This window comes from Lissotriton helveticus, chromosome 9, assembly GCF_964261635.1.
Source record: "Lissotriton helveticus chromosome 9, aLisHel1.1, whole genome shotgun sequence".
Taxonomy (NCBI): domain Eukaryota; kingdom Metazoa; phylum Chordata; class Amphibia; order Caudata; family Salamandridae; genus Lissotriton; species Lissotriton helveticus.
This window is the reverse complement of record NC_136070.1, coordinates 494,468,793-494,489,279: the sequence shown is the minus strand read 5'-3', so window position 1 is coordinate 494,489,279 and position 20,487 is coordinate 494,468,793. Positions and strand designations below refer to the sequence as shown.

The 20,487-nt window shown below is 40.8% G+C and overlaps 1 protein-coding gene across 1 annotated transcript in view; it reads left to right on the top strand.

Annotated features, from left to right (window-relative positions):
• Positions 1–1,503: 1,503 nt before the first annotated feature.
• Positions 1,504–20,487, top strand: part of SYT16 (synaptotagmin 16) — a 690,595-nt gene continuing 671,611 nt past the window's right edge. Inside the window, exon 1 of the mRNA XM_078660330.1 lies at positions 1,504–2,031. Within this exon, the coding sequence (XP_078516456.1) occupies positions 2,019–2,031 (13 nt within the window). The 5' untranslated portion in view covers positions 1,504–2,018. The remainder of the gene's footprint in view (positions 2,032–20,487) is intronic.

The following is a 20,487-nucleotide window of genomic DNA, read 5'->3' as shown; positions in this document are numbered from 1 at the left end:
TGGAGTGGAGAGGGTGAAATAGACACAATTATGCGTGCAGTTGAATATCAACTTTAGCTTAAAAAAAGACCATGTGTATAGATGCATAGTGTCCACCCGTTGGAGATGACGATAAATCACCAAGGAAATATTGTGCAGAGTGACATTGCACTTTTGCCTTATTGGCAATTTGTGGAGGAAGCTTATCTGTAAGTGAGACTCTGGGTCGTGTTAACATAGACATGTCGGGCATTTTTAAATAGTGCACGTTGACCCTGAGTACTTCTCTAGGTATTACTGTCAAACGAGAGATATTAATTGTTTTGCAAGTCAATGGTACTCATCCTCTGAAGGATGAAGGGATGAGTGGTTGAAAGATTTGAACCTGGGGCTATGGCACTGGAGTAGATACATTATCCCGCTCAGCTATCATTACTTGTCTCTGTGTTATAAGCTTCAGTTTCATCATTTTTTTCAATATCACAACTATAAGTTGAGATTTATGCAACAGTTGCTCTGGCAGATATTGACCTTTTTAGTGCTAAATATTGCTACTTTCAATGTATTGTGTTATGAACCTCTTCACAGCAACAGAAAAGAAACCTCTCAACATTTCTGTTCTAATGTCAAATGTATTATTTACTTTCAAAGGCAAACTTGTTCTCCATTAGTTTCTATGTTATCACTGTATTATCTTTTTACAATCTGCAAGCAATTCAGCAAGGCAGCAGGCGGACTTTGTGCATGGTTGAAAGGGTTGGCAGTGCGTGCACCCGCCCTTTTTATGCCGTAAATCACTGGGGCATGTGTCAATGTGTGCATGATTATATTCTTGTTTCAGGCAAAAACCTAACCTTGCTTACACCCAGTTTTGCCAGTCAGTGTCTTTGTTAGAACAGATTCACAACTGCTTTATTAACCTTCCTGCTTTCTCAAATTTGTTTGAAAATCCACCATTTGCCCACTATTTTTTCAAAATTTGCTTTTTGTTGGTTATCATGCAGGGAGACTGATCAGGTCGGGAGTGGGGGCAGGAGGCACACCAAAGCAATGCAAAATAACCGAAGCTTCTTCAAGCTTTTAGGGACTAGAGAGGGCTGGTGGAATACTTCAGGTGAGGCTGACCTCCAATCTGGCAGTCCAACCCAGCCCACGGAGGCTGACCGGGCGGGGGCGCTTTCTGTCCAATGGCTGTTGCGCCCCAGAGGTACACAAACACCTACATATCAATGCAAATAACATTAGAATGGACCACAACTTGGTTCAGCACCATGGACAGTAATCTGACTCTGCTGGCTGCAATTAGCCGTGATTTGGGGAACAGATTTACACCCCGGGAACGATTTCTAGCTAAGTGTGGCCAGAGGTCACAGATCCCAATCGCCCCAGCTGGGGCTTGCGTTTGTTCAGCCGACAGCAGCGGCGTTTTAGATATCAGTTTCAGCTCCTGTGTCTTTAAATCTATACAGCAGTTCAGAGCACAGTCACGTGACCACAGATGTTCTATGCAGAAACAGAGAGGGAAAGATGCACCAAGGATGTGAACTGCAGCAGCACCTGAGAACTGCCAGGGAAGAAGCCGTGTAGGCGCTTGACCACAGCGCTTTGAAGCCTCACAGAGGTGACTGTCGACACTGAACGCAGTTTGTGTTTTTCACTGCAGAGACAGATGTTGCAGCAGTACAGAGGATAAGGGGGCGGCAACAGCAGCAGCGTCCCTGCAGGACCCGGCGCAGTGTACACAATACAGTAACACCAACCCCTGCCCGCGGGGAGTGGACAAGCATTGTCATGCTGCCGCCGCGCGCATCTACCGTGAAATATTAGGAGGAAGAAGAAGAAAGGGAGTCACATCTGGAGAGGGAAGGGGCGCTGCTGCGGGCAGGCGTGGCCCCCTCCGCGTGGCGGATGCACTGAGCGCAGCCCTCCGCACCTCACCGAGGTGAGGTGTAATATGACCGTACGGCCCCCGGATCCAGCGGCTGGAGGAACCCTCGTAGGCTGACAGGGGCGCAGGGAGCTGGACCGTCCGCAGAATCATGGCAACTGACAGTAAGTGCGTTCAGACCCAGGGGAGGGCGCGTGCCGGGGACGAAGTTGTGTCACCTTGTGTTTGCTGCCCATCACCTCCGTGTGGAGCACAGGCAAGCTGGCCTGTGGCACCGAGGGAACACGACAGCGCACCCCTGGGCTTCGCGCTGCCAGAATGTTGTTTACAACCGATTACTATGTGATTTATGTTCTGTAGAGAGCTTACTTAGTTCTTCTGGCGCAGCAGAAGCGCACGTCGGCGCATTTTCTGCACGCATGTAGAAAACAATTGATTTTTTCAATATTCCAGTCAGGGGGACTCAACTCGCGGTTAGAACTGTCCTGGCTGCTCGGGGTGTGAAGCTGTCAAGGTGAATTTTTTTGACTCCTAGGTGAGCTCGAAATTTAAGAGTACACATTCCTAGGGCTTGTTTATTAGACGTAAATAAAACTGTGACATACTTTTAGGTTGACGAATTAAGTGACAACATTGAACGAGAGACTGCTTGGAATGGGGATAGGGAGGGTGTTGCGGATACTACTCTGCATTTGTTACAAAGATTTGGGGATTGAGTTTACTATGGCAACCTGATAAGTAGGAGGGAAAGGTAAAGAAAGATAACAACGAGTGCGTGAATGTGGCAAAAAGGAAATGGCTTCAAAAACCAAACATGTCAGAAGTAGTAGTCAATCTGTGCTAAGGTTTACCGTGGGTGCTCACGTGACCCCAAGCAGCGCTACGTGACGCAAAGTGTCACAAATGGCAGCGCCAATGAAATTTAACGTGCAAAAGTTGTTTTTGCACAGAAAGTTCTTACCAGTGTAATGCTAATTTGCGTCAGGTTACACAGCATCAAACCCAGATAATTGTTACAAAGTGGTCGTAACAAGGAAGAAACAGCACAAACACCCCTAAGATTTAATTCAAACGCCCGGCCAACTAAAGTAGCTCAAAATAACGCAACCTAACTTTGTGTGGAATCCTTTCATGAAATGAAAGCTTGAACGAACAGTGGGTCAAAGGAGAATTGCGTGATTTTCTCATGCGCTGTGTGCGATTTCTGTGAAATGACACAAAGTATACAATAGACACTAAAAGGAGTACAAATCGTTCATTGGGCAGATTGACGGAGGACTTCCTGAGATTTAAGGACCTACCAATTCGGGAACTCTATTTAGACATTATTGAGAAACCACTTGATAGGTCCCTTTACTTTAAATTTAGAACTGGAACTCTTCCTCTGCACACCTTTACATCACGGTGGAAAACGCCAGCTCAGACCACAGAGTTTTGCCCCTCGTGCCCACTTAAACAGGAGTCAGTGGCACACTTTATGTTTCAGTGTCAGGAGTATGCCCGACCAAGAAGAAAATGGCTTAAGCAACTGTGCCGCTTGCTGGGGACCAGGCATCATGTTGAGGCATTACGTATTTTAATGTCAGACTCACGACCACTGTATCTTTGTACCCTCTCAAAATTCTTATCGTGGGCCTGGTGTATTAGAAGTAAAAGGCTTAAAGCAAATGTTTAATTTTCTTTTAACTACAACTTTTTAATACGTGTTCTTTTTCAATGGAAAAACCCAGATTTTTAAAGTTGAATGTAATTAACTCGCTGTATTTTAATCAAATTGTAATCAAATGAATTGATGTGTTTTTACTGTGCAGCTTTTATGATAACTTTTATCGAAATAAAGCCTTTTGACTTGACTTGACAATAGACATTTGGGGATTGTCGACAAGTAGAGATTTGAAGTTGAGTGTGTTCTTCAAGGATGTTCCTCAAGTACAGAACTCATGAAAGACAACACTTGCATGTTTTTAAACTGTAGTGTGGAGCTGAAGCATACGTAGTGTCCTGCTACCTCAGTATTTTTTCGCGAGTACGGCCAATGACACTGTGGGTGCTCGACATGTTGTAAATATGGAGAAGCACTATTTATGACCATTCGCGTAATGATAGTGCTTTAGATTTTTACCCAGCCCTGATACATTTTGGCCCTATCGTTTTTTTTCCTTTGGAGTTTTGCAAGTATAAAAATAATACAATAACTGCACAGGCTTATATACGGTTACATACAGAGAGTTGTACGAGTGGATAACTGCCTTATACTCAGGCCTTTGGAATTATGTAACATGGTAGGGCTAAATTATGCAGCAGAGTTGACTTAAATTATGTACCAAGAAAAGGCACATTATGTGGCGTAATGCAGAGCATTTTGTGATGTTATTACTTTATTATTCTGTCACTTTTAGGTCGAGAATAGGCAGCGTGTATGCACTGTCTGCAAGACCTGCTGTAAGCACTACACAGAGTGAAATCTCACCTGCAACTTACCATTGGATTACTACTATGTCGCTCTTCTTTGCTGCCTCCTAAATCTTTCACGCAGCCAATAGCTCACTTCTGGTAAAAGCAAAGGAGCACCAGCCAAACACAATCTCCTTACGCTTACTTTCTTCATCTGTTCTTCTAGAGAATGTTTTTTTAAAAAGGTTGCTTTACGCCGGTCGCTGCTTCCACCCTCCCACCACCTCCAGACACAAACACAAAGGTGCAGATTTACAAGCCCCTTGTGCCACTTTTGGGTTACTTTTAACTTGGGGAAAGTGACGCAAAATTGGCTCAAGGGGCTTGTAAATCTGCCCCAAAGTTTCCAAGAGCTCCTTTAATTTTAACTTAGTTTGGCTGTGATCTGTTTGAACAAAAGGCACTGAATTTATGGTGAGACGTGTTTTCAACATAGTTTACGGGCTACGTCATTTCATAACGTGCACATTTGTGTACCCATCAATATTGGCTATTGGGCTGCGCTTGTTTTGAACTTTTTTTTACGTTCATTCGTACTTATTGTATGGTCTTGCTCCTAATGCCTGTGAAGTCTACTATGGGGCTTGAAAAAAAAGAGGGTGAAAAAGAAGGTACCGCAGCTCTCACTTTGGATTAGCACCATAGTATTATTGCACACACCCTGTAACAAAGGTGCACATGATGAATGAATGTTCACCCCACATTCATAAATAGGAACCCTTATCAAACGTTCTTTGTAAGACAATATACCTTTATCTGACACACGTAAGGAATTATATATGAAACAATTATAGTAATGTAATCCTCAATTCTGGTTTCTTCAGTAGTTTATTAAGTAGTTTATTGTAACTCTGATAGCTCTTGACATTAGCCTTTACTGTACCCATAGTCAGCACGTGTTTCGTCACATTTTCAACGTCATCAGGCCTCCTTATTATGAATTTTCGAAATATGTGCTAGTTTATGGATGGTTAATATCCAATGTTCCATACCTCGCAGTAAACGAACAGAGGCTCCCCTGTGCCAGGAACTGATTCACTCCTCCTGCTGGTAGAAGGGGTAATTTCTTTTACAACTGTTGGCTGACTCTCTGCTTCTCCTGTTGTGCTATCTCCAATTTCATGTCCCCAGAAGCACAGATCATATGCACTGCTGTGTCCCCATCTGGTTGGCCATGTGTTTGCCAGAAACATGAGATTAGTGTAGGATTATGTGTCCTGAAGCTCCCACAAACTGCAACCATTTCAGTCTGCCATCAAGCTTTGCATCCTGCATCCTACATTGTCCTGACCCAAGCAATATCATCTAAGACTTCACTTTGTGAAAGCCTGTTTCAGTCCTCTTCTAGACCAATAGGGAAGGGAGCGTTTTTTGCTTTTCATCCTGTCAGTTTTAAAGTAGTTGTCCCCTAATTTTGGGTTTATTTGAACCAACTCTCTAGCCCTAATTTATCCAGAGGTTTTGTGTTTTTTCTCCAGCTGTTACCGTTCTTCGTCTGCCTCTATCAACAAGTGCATCGGCTCACTCTCTACAAGAGAGGTCAGTGAATTTAGCAAGGACACATTTACAGCTGCTGTTCCCTGGCCATGGCATTTCTTAAAATGTTGTCAAAGCTGTTAGCAAACGAGATTGTGAATCTAGGTAGTAACTTTAACTGTGTGGTTCTTTTCTGGCGACTAACAGCTGTCTTTATTGATTATAGTTATATAGATTCTTCCATCACTTGTCACATTTTTCCAATGAGTTTTTATATCCTCTCCCCCTTAATTTTTTAATGGTATTCTTCATCTTCTTTACCCCATAAAAATATCATCCCCCTTAGCCCCTTCCTGGAAAGTTTTGGGGTGATCTGTAAAGCACGGGTAAAGAAAGTGGAGGAGTCCAAAAATGTTGATTTCCTAGGTAATTCCGATAGGAAATTTCTGTCACAGGTAAAGGAAAAATGGCTAAAAAGAATTACATCACATTTGGCCAAGGTTAGAAATGTACTAAGAAAGTGTGCTTTTTGGTATTTGGGAGAAATCCGCACTGGCGTTTTTGAGAAATTTGCATTTAAAGAAGTGCTCGGGATGGTCAGGAAGGGGTTATAAAAATGGTGTCCAGATATGCTCTATTTGGCACTTTAAAGGTGATTAGGGAAAACTGATTGTCCACAGCATCAAAAATATTTGTGACAGTCATTGCAGGACTCAGGAACATGGTGTCTGCATCCTAAAAATGAATGAAAAAAACATACAAGTGGTGCAAAGTGTGCATACCCTAACACCAAGGAGTATTTGGGGAGGGTGGTCCCAAAAGTCCACCCCCTTTATTGGCCAGCCACAACATTGGCAGCATTGTGGCAGTGTAAGAAATTGGAGTATTAGTTGGGAGAAAGAAACCACCTCAAATAATAATCACAGTCCTTGGCAAGGTAAACTACTATGGTCACTAAATAAACCTGTTCTTACCTCCTGTCTACCTTGGCTTAACGCAGTCAAGCTTAACTAAGATATATCTCTAATCACAGTGAGAGACAAAGAGGAACATATGACACTCTGTACATCCTCTAATAGAGGGTAACACATCCTAACACAAAAGTACGGGTCACAGTAACTATATGGAACAATAATCTCTTCTGTGTTAGCTATGAAACCAGATTCAGTTTTTCTGGATAAAGAAGTCTCACCCATGCAATGTGGCATGCTTCATTATTAGTTTTCTATCTCACTCTAGTAAGAAAATACTACCAGAGGGAACTTGACCTCCACTTTGTGAGGGAGTTCTTAGATAAAGAATAATAGCTTGATAGAGCGGGGATCCAGATATTTAAAATATGTTTTAAATGTGGACATTGTATAATGCTATACTGCAGGGAATGGCGATCCCCCAACCTGGGCTGGTGCAGAAATTCTGCCAATTTATAAAAAGGGCTCACCACTTCTTGCCACAAACTATAGACCAATAAGTCTAATAGATGTCAGCCAGAAAATCTTTGCTCGTATGTTGATTGACCGTCTACAGACGTGGATGGAAGAAAATAAGATCTTGAGTCCCTTTCAAGCAGGCTTTAGGGAAAAGTTGTCCACTATAGATCAAATCTTTAGGCTCTAACTTCTTTATTGGAAAATGTGATCTTAGAGGGCGATATTTAATCTTTGTGGATTTTAAATTCAGCATTTGATTTGGTTCCCAAAGATAAATTGTGGGTGGTCTTAAGCACTTTGGGGGTTCCAAGAGATCTATGCCTCCTCCTAAAGCGGTAACATGAAGGCAATTATGACTAAATTAGATGTGGCATGCATGGAGAACTAACTGACCCTATACCCATAGATAGTGGTGTCCGGCAAGGTGTGTTCTCGCACCCACCCTTTTTTGTTTATTTGTCAAGACACTTAATACGGGGAACTATGATGATGCTCCCAAGTTAGTGAATAGGAAAGTGCCAGCAATGATGCTCGCTAACGATACTCTTCCGCTTTCCGAATCAATAATGGGTGTACAGAGGATCCTCAACAGCTTTAATGCCTTTTGTAAATCCAGGGGGCTCAAAATGAATACCCAGAAGACTACATTTATGGTCTTTAATTCAAGCAGCTCAACTTGACCTAACCCCTGCCAACAAGGTATCCTGCTGGAGAGGGTGTCGGTATTTGAGTACCTTGTGGTTACTTTAAATGAAAAATATGGACTGGGGAGCCCAAATCAATGAAGCTAGCTTAAAGCTAGCACAGACCACAGGGGCCTGACCAAGCTATTTAGGAATTCTAGTCATAAACCCATTGGTCCGCTAGTTGAAATTTACAACGTGCTTTGCATGGGGCTGAAATCTGGGGCACAGTCCACCACAAAGTTTTATCAAGATCGAGAATATTTTTGTTAGCAGCTATTTGTACTCCCCCTCAGTTCCCCCTCACACCGCTCCGTTTGGACATTGGGGTAAGGCCAATTGCTGATGAAATCTCCCTTAGACCTCTCACATTTCGTCTAAGGGCGATTTCATCAGCAATTGGCCTTACCCCACAGATGGCTGATTATAGGGCAGAGCTTAGGGAGGTACTGTGCCTACATGGTGCAGAAACATTACTTTGGATAGCATATCTTAGGGACACACTTTTGACCATGGGCAGAGCAAACCTATGTTATAATGCAGAGGCAGTCTTCCCCACTACCTTTAGGAATGAACTGGTTTGGAGTTTTAGGAAGAGCAAACTTGCTGAGCTACAGGGGAGCTCATCAACAGGCTCACTAACTGCAGTGTTACTGAGCAATTAAAGATCAGTATAGTTGCCCGACTCACCAATTGTAACATATCTCCACACTTGGGGTAAGATGAAAGGAGTTACATCTGACTTCCACCAAGTTCTCACTTCGCATCTTTTTTCTCAACCCTTATCGCAAGCTTTACGTACTAAATGGCAAACCTTATTATCAGTCTCTTATACAGATGATGAATGGTCTGACATTCAAAGCAATCTCAACAGGGGTGTGCAGGAAGCACAATTGAAATTTTGCTTATTCTAGATTTCACATGATTGGCACTGGTCAGCAACAAAACTGCATAAAGCTGGCTGGCTTCCCCATTCTAACTGCTGGAGATGTGATAGTACATCTTGTAACATTTCTCATATCATCTGTGGATATCCAGTGATTCAACTCTTTCGGAATGATATAGGTAAAACCTTATATTCCACGATGACTCTACAAATTCCACTTTTGCATGCTACCATTCTTCTGCATGATACCCGTCAATCACAATCACTTTCTAAACCACAAGCCAGACTCTTACACACAGCCTTAGCTACAGCCAAAATTTGTATACTACGACAATGGAAATCGCCTCAACCACCATCACAAGAAACATAGATGGTGGCCATGATCCAAACAGCTTCCTACAAACGTATTATATACAACATACAGGATCAATCTGATCTCTTTCTTCGAGTATGGTCACCTTTTCTAGTTTCAAATACCTATTCCGAACGGTAATGACCCATCTAAGCAGTAATTACATTTCTATCTCCTCTTATTCTCACTCATATTCATTATTAGTGGTTAATAAATCTAAATACATATTGTATTTATCTACTACTTGTTGTTGTTTTGAATAGTTACTCTCCAGAGCATTTACATGTCATTTTATATCTTTTAATATATATATTTATACATTTTTGTTTCTCTGCTTACACTTTCATCCTGCACAATATACCTATTGTTTTCATTTGTTTGCACATTTCTCTATATTATCCATTTCATTATCTTTTTCTATTCTTATCTCGTCATTCCTTTTCCTACTTCTTCTCTCTTGGCTCTGTAACAATATATTCATATACCTGTAGTATAATGTAATTTATTTAATTTGTCTATATCACAGAATATTACTTTTTCTCTTTCTTTGAATCAGCATAAATACTTTATGTTATGGTAAGTCTGTAACGCATCTTATCTTACCTTACTTTATCCATCACTTAGAATGTCCTCTCTTACATTTATATTTATATACATCCAATAAACTTACTTGATCCTTATATTCATCTTTTATCTATTAGCATTGTTTTCTAGAGTGTCTTCTTTTCCTTTGAACGTATTTATATTGCATAATGCTTCATATTTGTATATTTTCACTTGTCGCTTTCTTTTGTGATCCCTCCTTTCCTTCCCTTTCTCTTCCCCCTTCCCTTGATTCCATCTTTTATGATCTCGATATAAAGCTAATATTTGTCTTTACAATTATATATTTATGTTTTAATTAAATTGTAAAATATGATTAATTATTCAGATAATTTTACTATATGCTTATGCCTAACAAATATCTTATGTACTTATGCATGACAATGCATACAGTTATTATAATATATGTATTTTGTCTTAAAAATGTCAACAAAAAAATTTCAACAAAAAAAAATCAGTATAGTTGAGAGCTTGTTTTGGATGATATTCAACCTGTCCCAGGAAGTTATACTTGCAATTTAGGCGCCGGGTTCTTCCGTTGCACGCCTTTACAAATAAATAAATGGGCTGGCACAATACCATTAGGATGCCCGGCATGCAGCAATTCAGAGGAGACATTACTACATTCCCTTTTTTTCTCTTGTTCTGGATATAGGAAGGCTAGGCACCGCTGGTTGCCTCAGCTATGCAGAAACCTAGGCACACAGCATTGCGTAGAGGCATTAGATTGCTGAAATACAACACACAGGTGCCTATTGTATTTGCGGTGTCATGTTTTTTATTTTCTATGTGGTGTTTATGCAAAATGTTTCTGAATGTCACTGTGTAGGACATATACGCTAATTTCACCACGTTTTGACTGGATTTGTTCCATTTTATCCATCTCCTTCATCTGAGGTTTCTAAGTGTTTTCTGTGTGTTTGTATAACGTCACATATTTGTTTTTATTAATATATTAAATTTGTATTTATTGCCATTTATTGCATGCGACGCAGGCTCCAAACGATGGTATTTATAAATTTGAATGTGAGGGCTCGACCATGTGCTCCAAAGAATCGTTGGAAATTTTTAATGAAATGATATTGTAATGCATATGCATTTTAATGGTCTATTGGCGATACAATTGAGCACTTCTGTATGCAGGTGAAAGAAGGAATGCTTACCTTCACCTTGCAAATGTGGTGGCCCAACTGTGGGCTGGTGCTTATAACATGTTTAGGACTGACGTGAGCACTTTCTGTAGTTACACATGCGTCAAGGAAAGTGCAATATTACATTAACTATACTCACCACTCTATCATGCTCTGTGTTCTCACAAATGATTTGTTGAAAAGTCTTAGGTATTGTTGTAAATGCTATGATTTCAGAAAGTATAGGTGATGTAATGTGAAAGGGTATAAGCAGTGCATGTAGAATGCACATTTTATAGTTGATGTAATGTGGCTACAGAGTTCAATACACTGTGTATGGAGCTGTGCGAGTTATAATACTTTGAAGGTTCTGCCTAAATTATAAATTTAAGGTATAAGTATTACTTTAGAATGTCTAATGTTTGAGTAGTTTAAGTTTGGTTTGTACAGAAAGAATAAATAAAGTTTCCCTAACTATAAATACAGTTTAACTTTGTTTTTTTTCATTGTATTTCAAAGTGTTTTTTTTTAAATAAAATGTATGTCAAATCTTAGAGTTTACTGTCATTGAGTTGATTGTTATTAAGTGGAGTGTGATAGAGTAGAGTGGAGAAGAGTGTGGTACAGGGTACTGCCGTAGAGTGTCGTGTCATAGAGTGGAGTAGAATGGAGTAGAGTGACGTAGCATACAGTGGAACACATTGTTATGTAGTGTAGTGGCATGTTCTATAGTACAGTGGTTTGGAGTGCATTAGAGTGAACAGGTGTAGTGTAGAGTTGAGTAAATTATTATAAATTGGATTGGCGTATTGTATAGTTTAGTGGACTAGTGTGTCGTAGAGTGTTGGAAAGTGTTGCAAAGTGGAATAGAGTGTTGTACACTGGGGTGTTGGGCATATAGTCGATTAGAGGGTTGTATAGTGTAGTGTAGGGGCATAAAGTGGAGTAAATTTTTGTATAGTGGCACAGAGTCTAGTGGAGTCGTGTAGGGTGGAGTTGAAATGAGTGGAGTAGAGTGTGGTAAAGTGGGCTGGTGTAGAGCGGAGTGTTATACAGTGCCATTGAGTGGGGTAAAGTGTCGTGTAGTTGAGTAGAGTGTAATGGAGTCCAGTGGAGTGGCCTCGCATAGAGTGGAGTAGCGTGTTCTAGAGTTGAGTGGCCTGGAGTCAAGTTGAATTGAATGGCCGAGTATACAGTGGAGTAAAGTGTTGCAGAGTGGAATGGTGTGTGGTACAGTGGAGTGGGCTGGTGTGTTGTAGAATGTTGAAAAGTGTCCTAGAGAGGAATAGAGTAGAGTGTCACAGAGTGGATAAAAGTGTTGTACAGTGGATTGGCGTGAAGTAGAGTTGAGTGGGTTACAGTATGGTAGAGTGGAGTGGAATAGACTGTCATAGAGTTGAGTGGTATAGAGTGGTGTACAGTAGAGTTGTGTAGAGTGCAATAGTAGAGTAGAGTGGAGTCGGGTCTCACAGATTAGAGTATATAGGGTGGAGCAGTATTGAGGGAGTTGTGTAGAGTGGAGTAGAGTGTTGAAAAGCACTATAGAGTAAAATAGGGAGCTGTACATTGGCATAGAGTGTTGTACAGTGTAGTGCTATACAGTGGAGTATAGTGTGGTACGGTGGAGGAGCATAGAGTGTTGTTGAGTGAAGTATAGTGTTGTGCGGAGCATAGTGGAGTGGAGTTGGGTAGAGTAGAATGGAGTAGAGTACAGTGGCATGGCATACAGTGGAGTGATATACAGTGGAGTGGCGTGGAGTGGCATAGAGTGGAGTGTCATAGAGTAGAATAGTATCAAGTGGAGTGGGGTAGATTGGCATTACGTACAGTGGAATAGCATGCAGTACAGTGTTGTAGTGTTGAGTGTAGTGGTGTACAGTGGAGTTGCATTAACTTCAGTGGCATTCAGTGAAGTGGCATACACTACACTAGCATACAGTGGTGTGGCATAGAGTGGAGTGGCGTAGAGTAGAATAGGGTATAGAGGAGTGGCCCCCAGTAGAGTGGCATAGAGTGGAATTGCGTATAGTGGAGTGGCATAGAGTGGAGTGGTGTAGAGTGGAGTGGCATGGAATGGATTAACGTAGAGTGGAGTGGCATGCAGCCGAATAGAGTAGATTTGAGTAGAGTAGAATAGAGTAGCATAGCATACAGTGGCATAGAGTGGATAGGCATGCAGTGGAGTGGTGCAGAGTTGAGTAGGGTGAAGTAGAGTGGTGTATTGTGCAGTGTAGTGGCGTAAAGTGGAATAGGATATATTAGAGTGGAATGCAGTGGATATGTATAGAGTGGACTGGCATTGAATGGAATAGATTACCGAACAGTGGAGTTGCGTACAGTGTAATAGTGTAGAGTGGATTGCCGTACAGTGTAGTGGTGTACAGTGGAATAACATTGAATGGAGTGGTGTGGAGTGGATCGGCGTAGAGTGGAATAGCGTAGTGCATAGTGGTGTACAGTGGAGTAGCATACAGTCAAGTGGCGTACAGTGAAGTGAGGTACAGTGTAATGGCGTACATCGGAATAGCGTCCCCTAGAGTGGGGAAAAGTGGAGTGGTGTAGTGTGAAATAGTGTAGAGTGGAGTGACATACAGTTGAGTAGCATAAAGTAGAATGGCTTACAGAGGAGTGAGGAAGTGTACAAAACCTAGGGCAACTCACAATGGTTCATCTAAAACATGATCAAACTTGCACAAACATATGAGGGCAACAAATTGATTGTGAAGGCTAATACATAAATGTATTCAATTTATTCATAAAATCTGGCCAGTACAAAATGTGTTCTATACTAATTCACATCCACCCTCCAAACATATCTGCATTCACACTCAGTTCAACCACATCATAAAAACAAGGTACATAACCAAAGTAGACAGACAAGGACATAAATACAACAATAAAGGAAAGCACTACAAGTTGAGCTTAGAGCCTGTAATACAATAATGTTTCATAAGGACTAATGATATATAACAAGTTATTTAATCAAAAAAAACAACAACCAGTCGGTGGCTTGAAAATAGAATTTCTTTTGTCATCTATGCGCGTTTCGGCACTGAGTGCCTTCTTCAGGAAAGCCACTAGGAACATTTGTATGGTACCAAACTGTCACCTCCGAGGGACTTTGGAGGGGAATCCTAAATCTGATCATTTGGAATATGAAGATGCCTCTATGGGCTCAACTGGCAGTCACTAAATGGCTAGATGAATCTGTGTTCGAAGATAGAAACGACAAAGTGTCTGTAAACTTACCAACCAAGCTGTGAATGTATAGGTGGCAGCCAGATATTAGTGCACGAGAATAAGGTAGCACACGTGCCCTCAAGATATCGAACGAACATGAGTCAGAATGTGCAAGTTCTAATGCCACATTTGATAAGTAGAAGCCAATGGAGCAGATTGATATTGTGGGTTATGACTAGCAGGAGACAGGATCATATGTACTGAGCAGCTGGATGCTGTCTTGCATGGGAAATAAGCTACAGTGTAGTGGAGTGCAGTGGCATTGCATAGACTGGAGTGGCATAGAGTGTAGTGGTGTAGAGTGCAGTGGCATTCAGTGGAGTACCGTACATTGGAGTCATGTCCAGTGAAATAATATTCAGTGTTACCGACGTACAGAGTAGTGACGCAGAGTGTAGTGGCATATAATCGAATATCATAGGGTAAAGTAGAGTAGCATAGAGTGGAGTGTCATATAGTATAATAGAATAGAGTATATTAGTGTAGAGTGATGTAGAGTGAAAGTGGTGTAGAATGGAGTGATGTACAGTGTAATAGGGTGCAATGGATTGTCGTATAGAGGGGTTGCGTTTAATGAAGTAACATACAATTAAGGGTGGGCATAGTGTGCGTAGTGGGGCTACTCGGAGTGCCACGGAGGCGAAAACAATCTCCGCACACTCCGCGTAGCCCCACTACGCACCACCCTCCTCCCTCCCGCGTGGGCCCGTGCATGCACAGTTTTGAGGAAGAAGTCGTGATAAAGGAGGAAGAGGGAATCCCGGGATGCCGCAGCTAAGGTAAGCCATTTACCTTACTGTTAAAATGTTTTTAAGGCTTGTAATTTAATTGTTAATAGAGTGGGAGGGAGGCAGGGGCCAGTGTCAACTCCGCTCTGCTGCGGAGTGTGTGGGGTGCTGCCTACTCCGCCTATTCGTGAAGCACGGAGTAGGCAACACTCTGTTGGTTGAGCGGAGCTTTCCGCCCAGGGCTACATACAATGCAGTGGAGTACAGTCCAGTGTTCTACACTAAAGTGGTGTCCAGCGGAGTGGCACATAGCGGAATAGAGTAGAAGGAAGTTTTTTTACAGTGGAATAGCGTACAGTGGATGAGTGTAGAGTGGAGGGCAGTACAGTGGAGTGGTGTCTGCTGGAGAGTCATAAAATGGATTGGTGTAGAGTGTAATAGAGTACCGTGTAATGTTGTAGACTGGAGTGGAGTCGGGTAAAGTGGAGTGGGGTACAGTGCATTAACATAGAGTGGAGTGGCCTGTAGTGAGATGAAGTAGACTGGAGTGGTGTCAGTGTGGTAATTGAAATAGACAGCATGAAAGTGTGTGAACGAAAGTAGATGTGATGTGGCAGGAATATACATTATTAGGTGTAAATTGTAATTTTTGGAGTAGATGTGAATAGTGTAAGTAGTGTTAAAGTTCTACATTTTAAAATACTCAGTTATATATTGAACCACGGTATACCATGGAAAGTTCGCCGTATACCGTGGTACATGCGCATAATAAGGCAGTATGTGATTGCTTGATGGCTGTGTTTGCCAAACGTAAGACGCAGTCATGTAGTTTTCAGCACAGTATAGCTGCATTCTGGATTAGGGTCATAGATCTAGGTAAGTACAAGGTTTTATTTTTGTTACCAACCTATTACCACTTCAATGGTTAGACAAATTAATTTATAATTTTCGATATATTTTTACAGCAGTTTAGAGAGAGCTGCGTATTTTTAAATAAAACATTTAATTTGTCAGTAGTACTGCGTAGAAGTTTTTGTGAAGATGTAAATACATTAAAAATAGAAAACAAACTGTACTATTCTACATTTGTAAAATATAGGGTATTACAATATATTCCTAATTCTTTAACATTCTCTTTTTTACATTTATCTTTACTACTGCTGTACCGCTGAGAAAGTACCAGGGTACTACCTGCATTTTATTTTAAATATGTAGAAACCTATAAATATTTTACCTGACCTATTACCACTTTAATAAAGTGGTAATGGGTAGGGGAAAATATCAAACCTAACTCATAACTCAGCCAAAGTGTATCTAAAAACAACATGGCTGCCTTTAACTTTTGTAAAGACAATCATTAGTCAATCACATAATGACTTGTCATCACTATGTACTGTGGTACATCTGCGAAATACTGTGACATTTTGCGAAAATACTGCAACAACAGACATCACTAAGTTTGAATGCCTTATAACTTAAAAAATACTCACCCTGTCTTTACTACCCAATCAGGGTCTGGTGGCTCAATGGAATAATGCATCCATTGCAGGGGCCTGTGTTCGACCTCATGGTCACAGGTTCAAATCCTGGTGGGTCCACTCAGCCTTTCCTCCATCTGGGGGCGATAAAATGAGTACCATTGAGTTGGGTAACAATGAACATCTGTTATTCAGTGCCAAGAGACCTCTGGGCGAACATGCACTTTACAAATGCACATGTTATAAGGATCATCTGAGCACCCTAATGTGTAATCTTGCCAAATTTCATATAAATCCATTCAGCTATTCCACGTTACGTGAAATACATAAATCTAAACAAAATGTATTGGTGGGAAAACATCTTTTGGAACCCCCTTTTATCTTTGCAAACCCTTGATCAATCACCGAAATACTGTATCATCTGCCAATGTAGAAGGAAGAATAGATCTGCAAAGTTTCGTGGAGATTTGCCAAACGGGTGCAAAGTTATTAATGGTGATAAATTTGAGAAATTCCTATCTTTGGTAACCCTATTTATAACTAAGGAGAGACTCTGTAATATATTTATATATATACACACACACACACATACACGCACACGTGCCCACACACACCCACATATATTTAATTCACTGAAAAAAAACAAAGGTTACAGGGACGTTATAGTAAGGTTCAGATTTTAGATGCACAAAACCATAGAAATTGCTTATGACCTCATATATTACATCGCTCATGACATTGCCAGTGACATCACTGTTGACATCACTGATGACATTTCAAATTATATAACTAAGGACTGAAACTTTACAGGCACAACTAGTCAAAGCGGGGCACTTTTTGGAAAATTTTATGATGATTCGACAAACGACGCCAAAGTTATAAGCAAGTTAAAGAACGCTTTTCCTATAGCGCTAGGTCCTAAATAGAAATACCTACTTGCGACTGCCAGTAGGTAATATATATAGAGTAAAGAAGGGTTGTGGCTCAACACCAGGCCTAAGAAATATACAGGAGGTTCCTGGGAACAACATTGAGAGCCCTACTCCCGGCTTTTGAACTCTACAAACTAAAGGCCCAATCAGCCACGTTGTACGGGGCAGATCTTTTAGGATATGCTAATCTAGATGCTCTCACCATAAGCAAAAACAATCTGCTCACTACTCCATCTCCTATCGAGCACTCCCTTAATAGGGTTGTTTTATGATGTCAACATAAAAAGAGTGGGAGACGTAGCCAGACTAAGACCCCTTTTGTATTGGGTGAGGCTCTGGAGCATGGAAGAGTTGAGGCCTTACCAGATGGCTGTCGAGGAATTGTGGGTCCTCAACGAAGCCCTGAATTTTCCCTGGTTCAATGGTTTGAAAAATTGGACCTTGGATCCTTTTGGTCAGATGCCGCCTCGTTGGAAGCTTATTTTAAGTTGCAGCAAAAAAAACACTACTGGGAGCACATATACACTAGTCTTATTCGCAGTTCCTCAATTGGTAGGGTGACAGATCAATGTTTGTCTATCAAGGACAGCTCCTTTTATGAAACCTATCTTGACCTGCCGCTCCATCAACTAGCAAAAAGCTTATATTTAAAATTTTGCAATGATACACTGGAGCTGGAGTCATTTACTTCCCAATGGAATTCAAACAGGATCGTTGTTCACTCATCCGTATGCACTATGTGCATACGGATGAGTAAATTAATCCATACGCCATGTATTATTTTTCTGCTCAGCATACGCAAAGCCTAGAGAGAAATTGATACGCCCACTCGGTTTGTATTATGGCTTCCGGAGATGCCTGGAGGCAATGACAATCTTGAAGGGCAGCACAACTATTTACACTGTCTTTGCTCTAAGCAGGTTTCTATTCATGGCCGGAGAGGATAAGGAAAGCTAAAGGTCGTAAACTCTAGCTCAAAGCCAAAATGGGCTGCTTATACAGATCGCCTCCTTTGCACATGGCTGACTTTACTTTCAGGAGGGGTTACTGGACCTGCTCTACTTTCTATTTCTTTTTAAAGAGAGCCATCTTGTGAATGATTGCTTTTAAAGAGAGGTATGCTATGTTTGGTCTTAACGTGATCTAAATTGGCCTTAACAATTTTGTAACATTGCGGTTAAATCATTGTTTAATTGTGAGTAAGTTTTATGGAATGAAGTTTCCCCCAAAAACTTTTACATACATACATATCAAAAATCAAATTTCATAAATTAAATGACGCCAAAACAACAGAAATTAATTCAAAGGAACTGGAAATATGTGTTTTTAAATGTTTATGTGAAATTAGTGCCAATAAGCTCAAAGCACCACTCGTGGTTATCTGGTCACCCTGAACAAGGGTAAAGTCACTAGTTCAGGCCGACCTCAATGGAGTGCGGGTCAGATACAGGGACTAGGTTCATCCTGCTGAAGACATATCTTCATTTTTTTTAATTGATTTTCAGCATTTTGAACAAGACAGTAACATGCCAACAGCTTTTATATTTCTAATACACACATTACAATTGTATGACTTAAATAAAGCAGACCACAAGTTTGATGTTCCATATCCTCAGCCTTATCTTCGTACTGTGCATAATCAACAAAGAGTGAAAAGGAGCATATTATTATATCAAGTAAGATTCAATTGTAAATACAACAAGACTCATAAATCCATCAATCCAGATATATTGATCAGGGAGACTTATTTGTCTGTTTCCAAGTCCACTTTATTGAAGTTTTAATTGCATGCCTACATCAGTCCAACCAGCACGTTGTGTCCAACAGGACTTCAGTAGGGCTGTAAAAATGTTTATTAAAAATATAGATAAGCCTATGTGTCATTTGTAAAAAGATATACATATATTACTATTTATACCAAATCTCCAAAATCTCACAATATCTCTAAACTTGCTATCCACGACCCCTGTCTATGTACACTCTAGTTTATGTGTAAAACACAAAAAAACAACTGTTATTACCTTCATTGCAATCATATTTGTTGTTTAGTGTCAAAACAATAGTAACACAGATCGTGTATGCTACAAAAAGCTACACATTCTGTGTGTTTCACTTGGACAGGATTTAAAAATGCCATAAGAGCTCATCATGTTGGGCAACATTCATAGTGAATCGATGTTTTATAAATTATTTAGAATAACCATTAGAACCAATATTAATGCACAGCATTTATACTGTAAAAGCTAAACATTACAAACTTTTTACTTCAAATACTCTTCAAATAAGCAAACATAAGGTCATTATGTTGAGCAACACTCTTAACCAACCGAATTTATGTAGATTATTAAGGTTGACCATATTCAAAATGTAACTCACTTGGATATGTTCCTCCAAGGGGTAAACAATGTGTCCTTGTGTAGTGGAAATAAAAGGGTAAAAGTGTCCCCAGGATGTTCTCGTTCCAAAGTATTAAAAGATATAGTACCTTCTGACGTATCTAAAATATCAAATGGGCCAAAAATCAAAAGTCTGCTGCTCTAGCATCTGTTCCAATCAAGGCACCATCAATATAGTTAAAATGAAATATGTGTCAATGTCCTAAGATTTTATCATGTAAATGTAGGTGTACTTATATAGCGCAAACCTGTCACCCAAAGGGCATCCTGGCGCTTGCTTAGGGAACCCGTCCTGGTATTCCCCTGTGAGAAACCCCGGCAGGGTGTCCACAAGGTGAAAGCCAGGCATCCTGCCACGAGGGGACGTAGTGGAGATTAAGCAAGCTATTGCCCAGAGTTGCAGAGTGTGACCCCGTGATTCGAGTAGGCACCGGAGCGAGAATTGTCGAGTCCGTGGAATTTTGAGCCCGAGACCCGCCGAGGCGGGGAATCGAACCCTGGTCCACGGTCGATCTCAGCTTCCGGGTCTTCCGCCTCTAACCACTGAGCCACGCTTCTCCATGACATCAGTGGCAAATAATAAACCCCTTCTGCTACAAGCCCGAGTAGACACCAATCTTAAGTGATGCAATCAAACTCACTAACCGATTAGTCTATCACGGTCCATTTGTTAGACATCCAAATATACTCCAAGCTAAAGATTTCAAATATTTCTGGGTCATATTCCACCCTTCGCTTAGTATTACTAATTATCGGCTCCGTTGTCTGGATCATCAAATCAACAGTCAAAAAATGCTACAACAACATTTCAAATACGTAATCAAACTTTGCC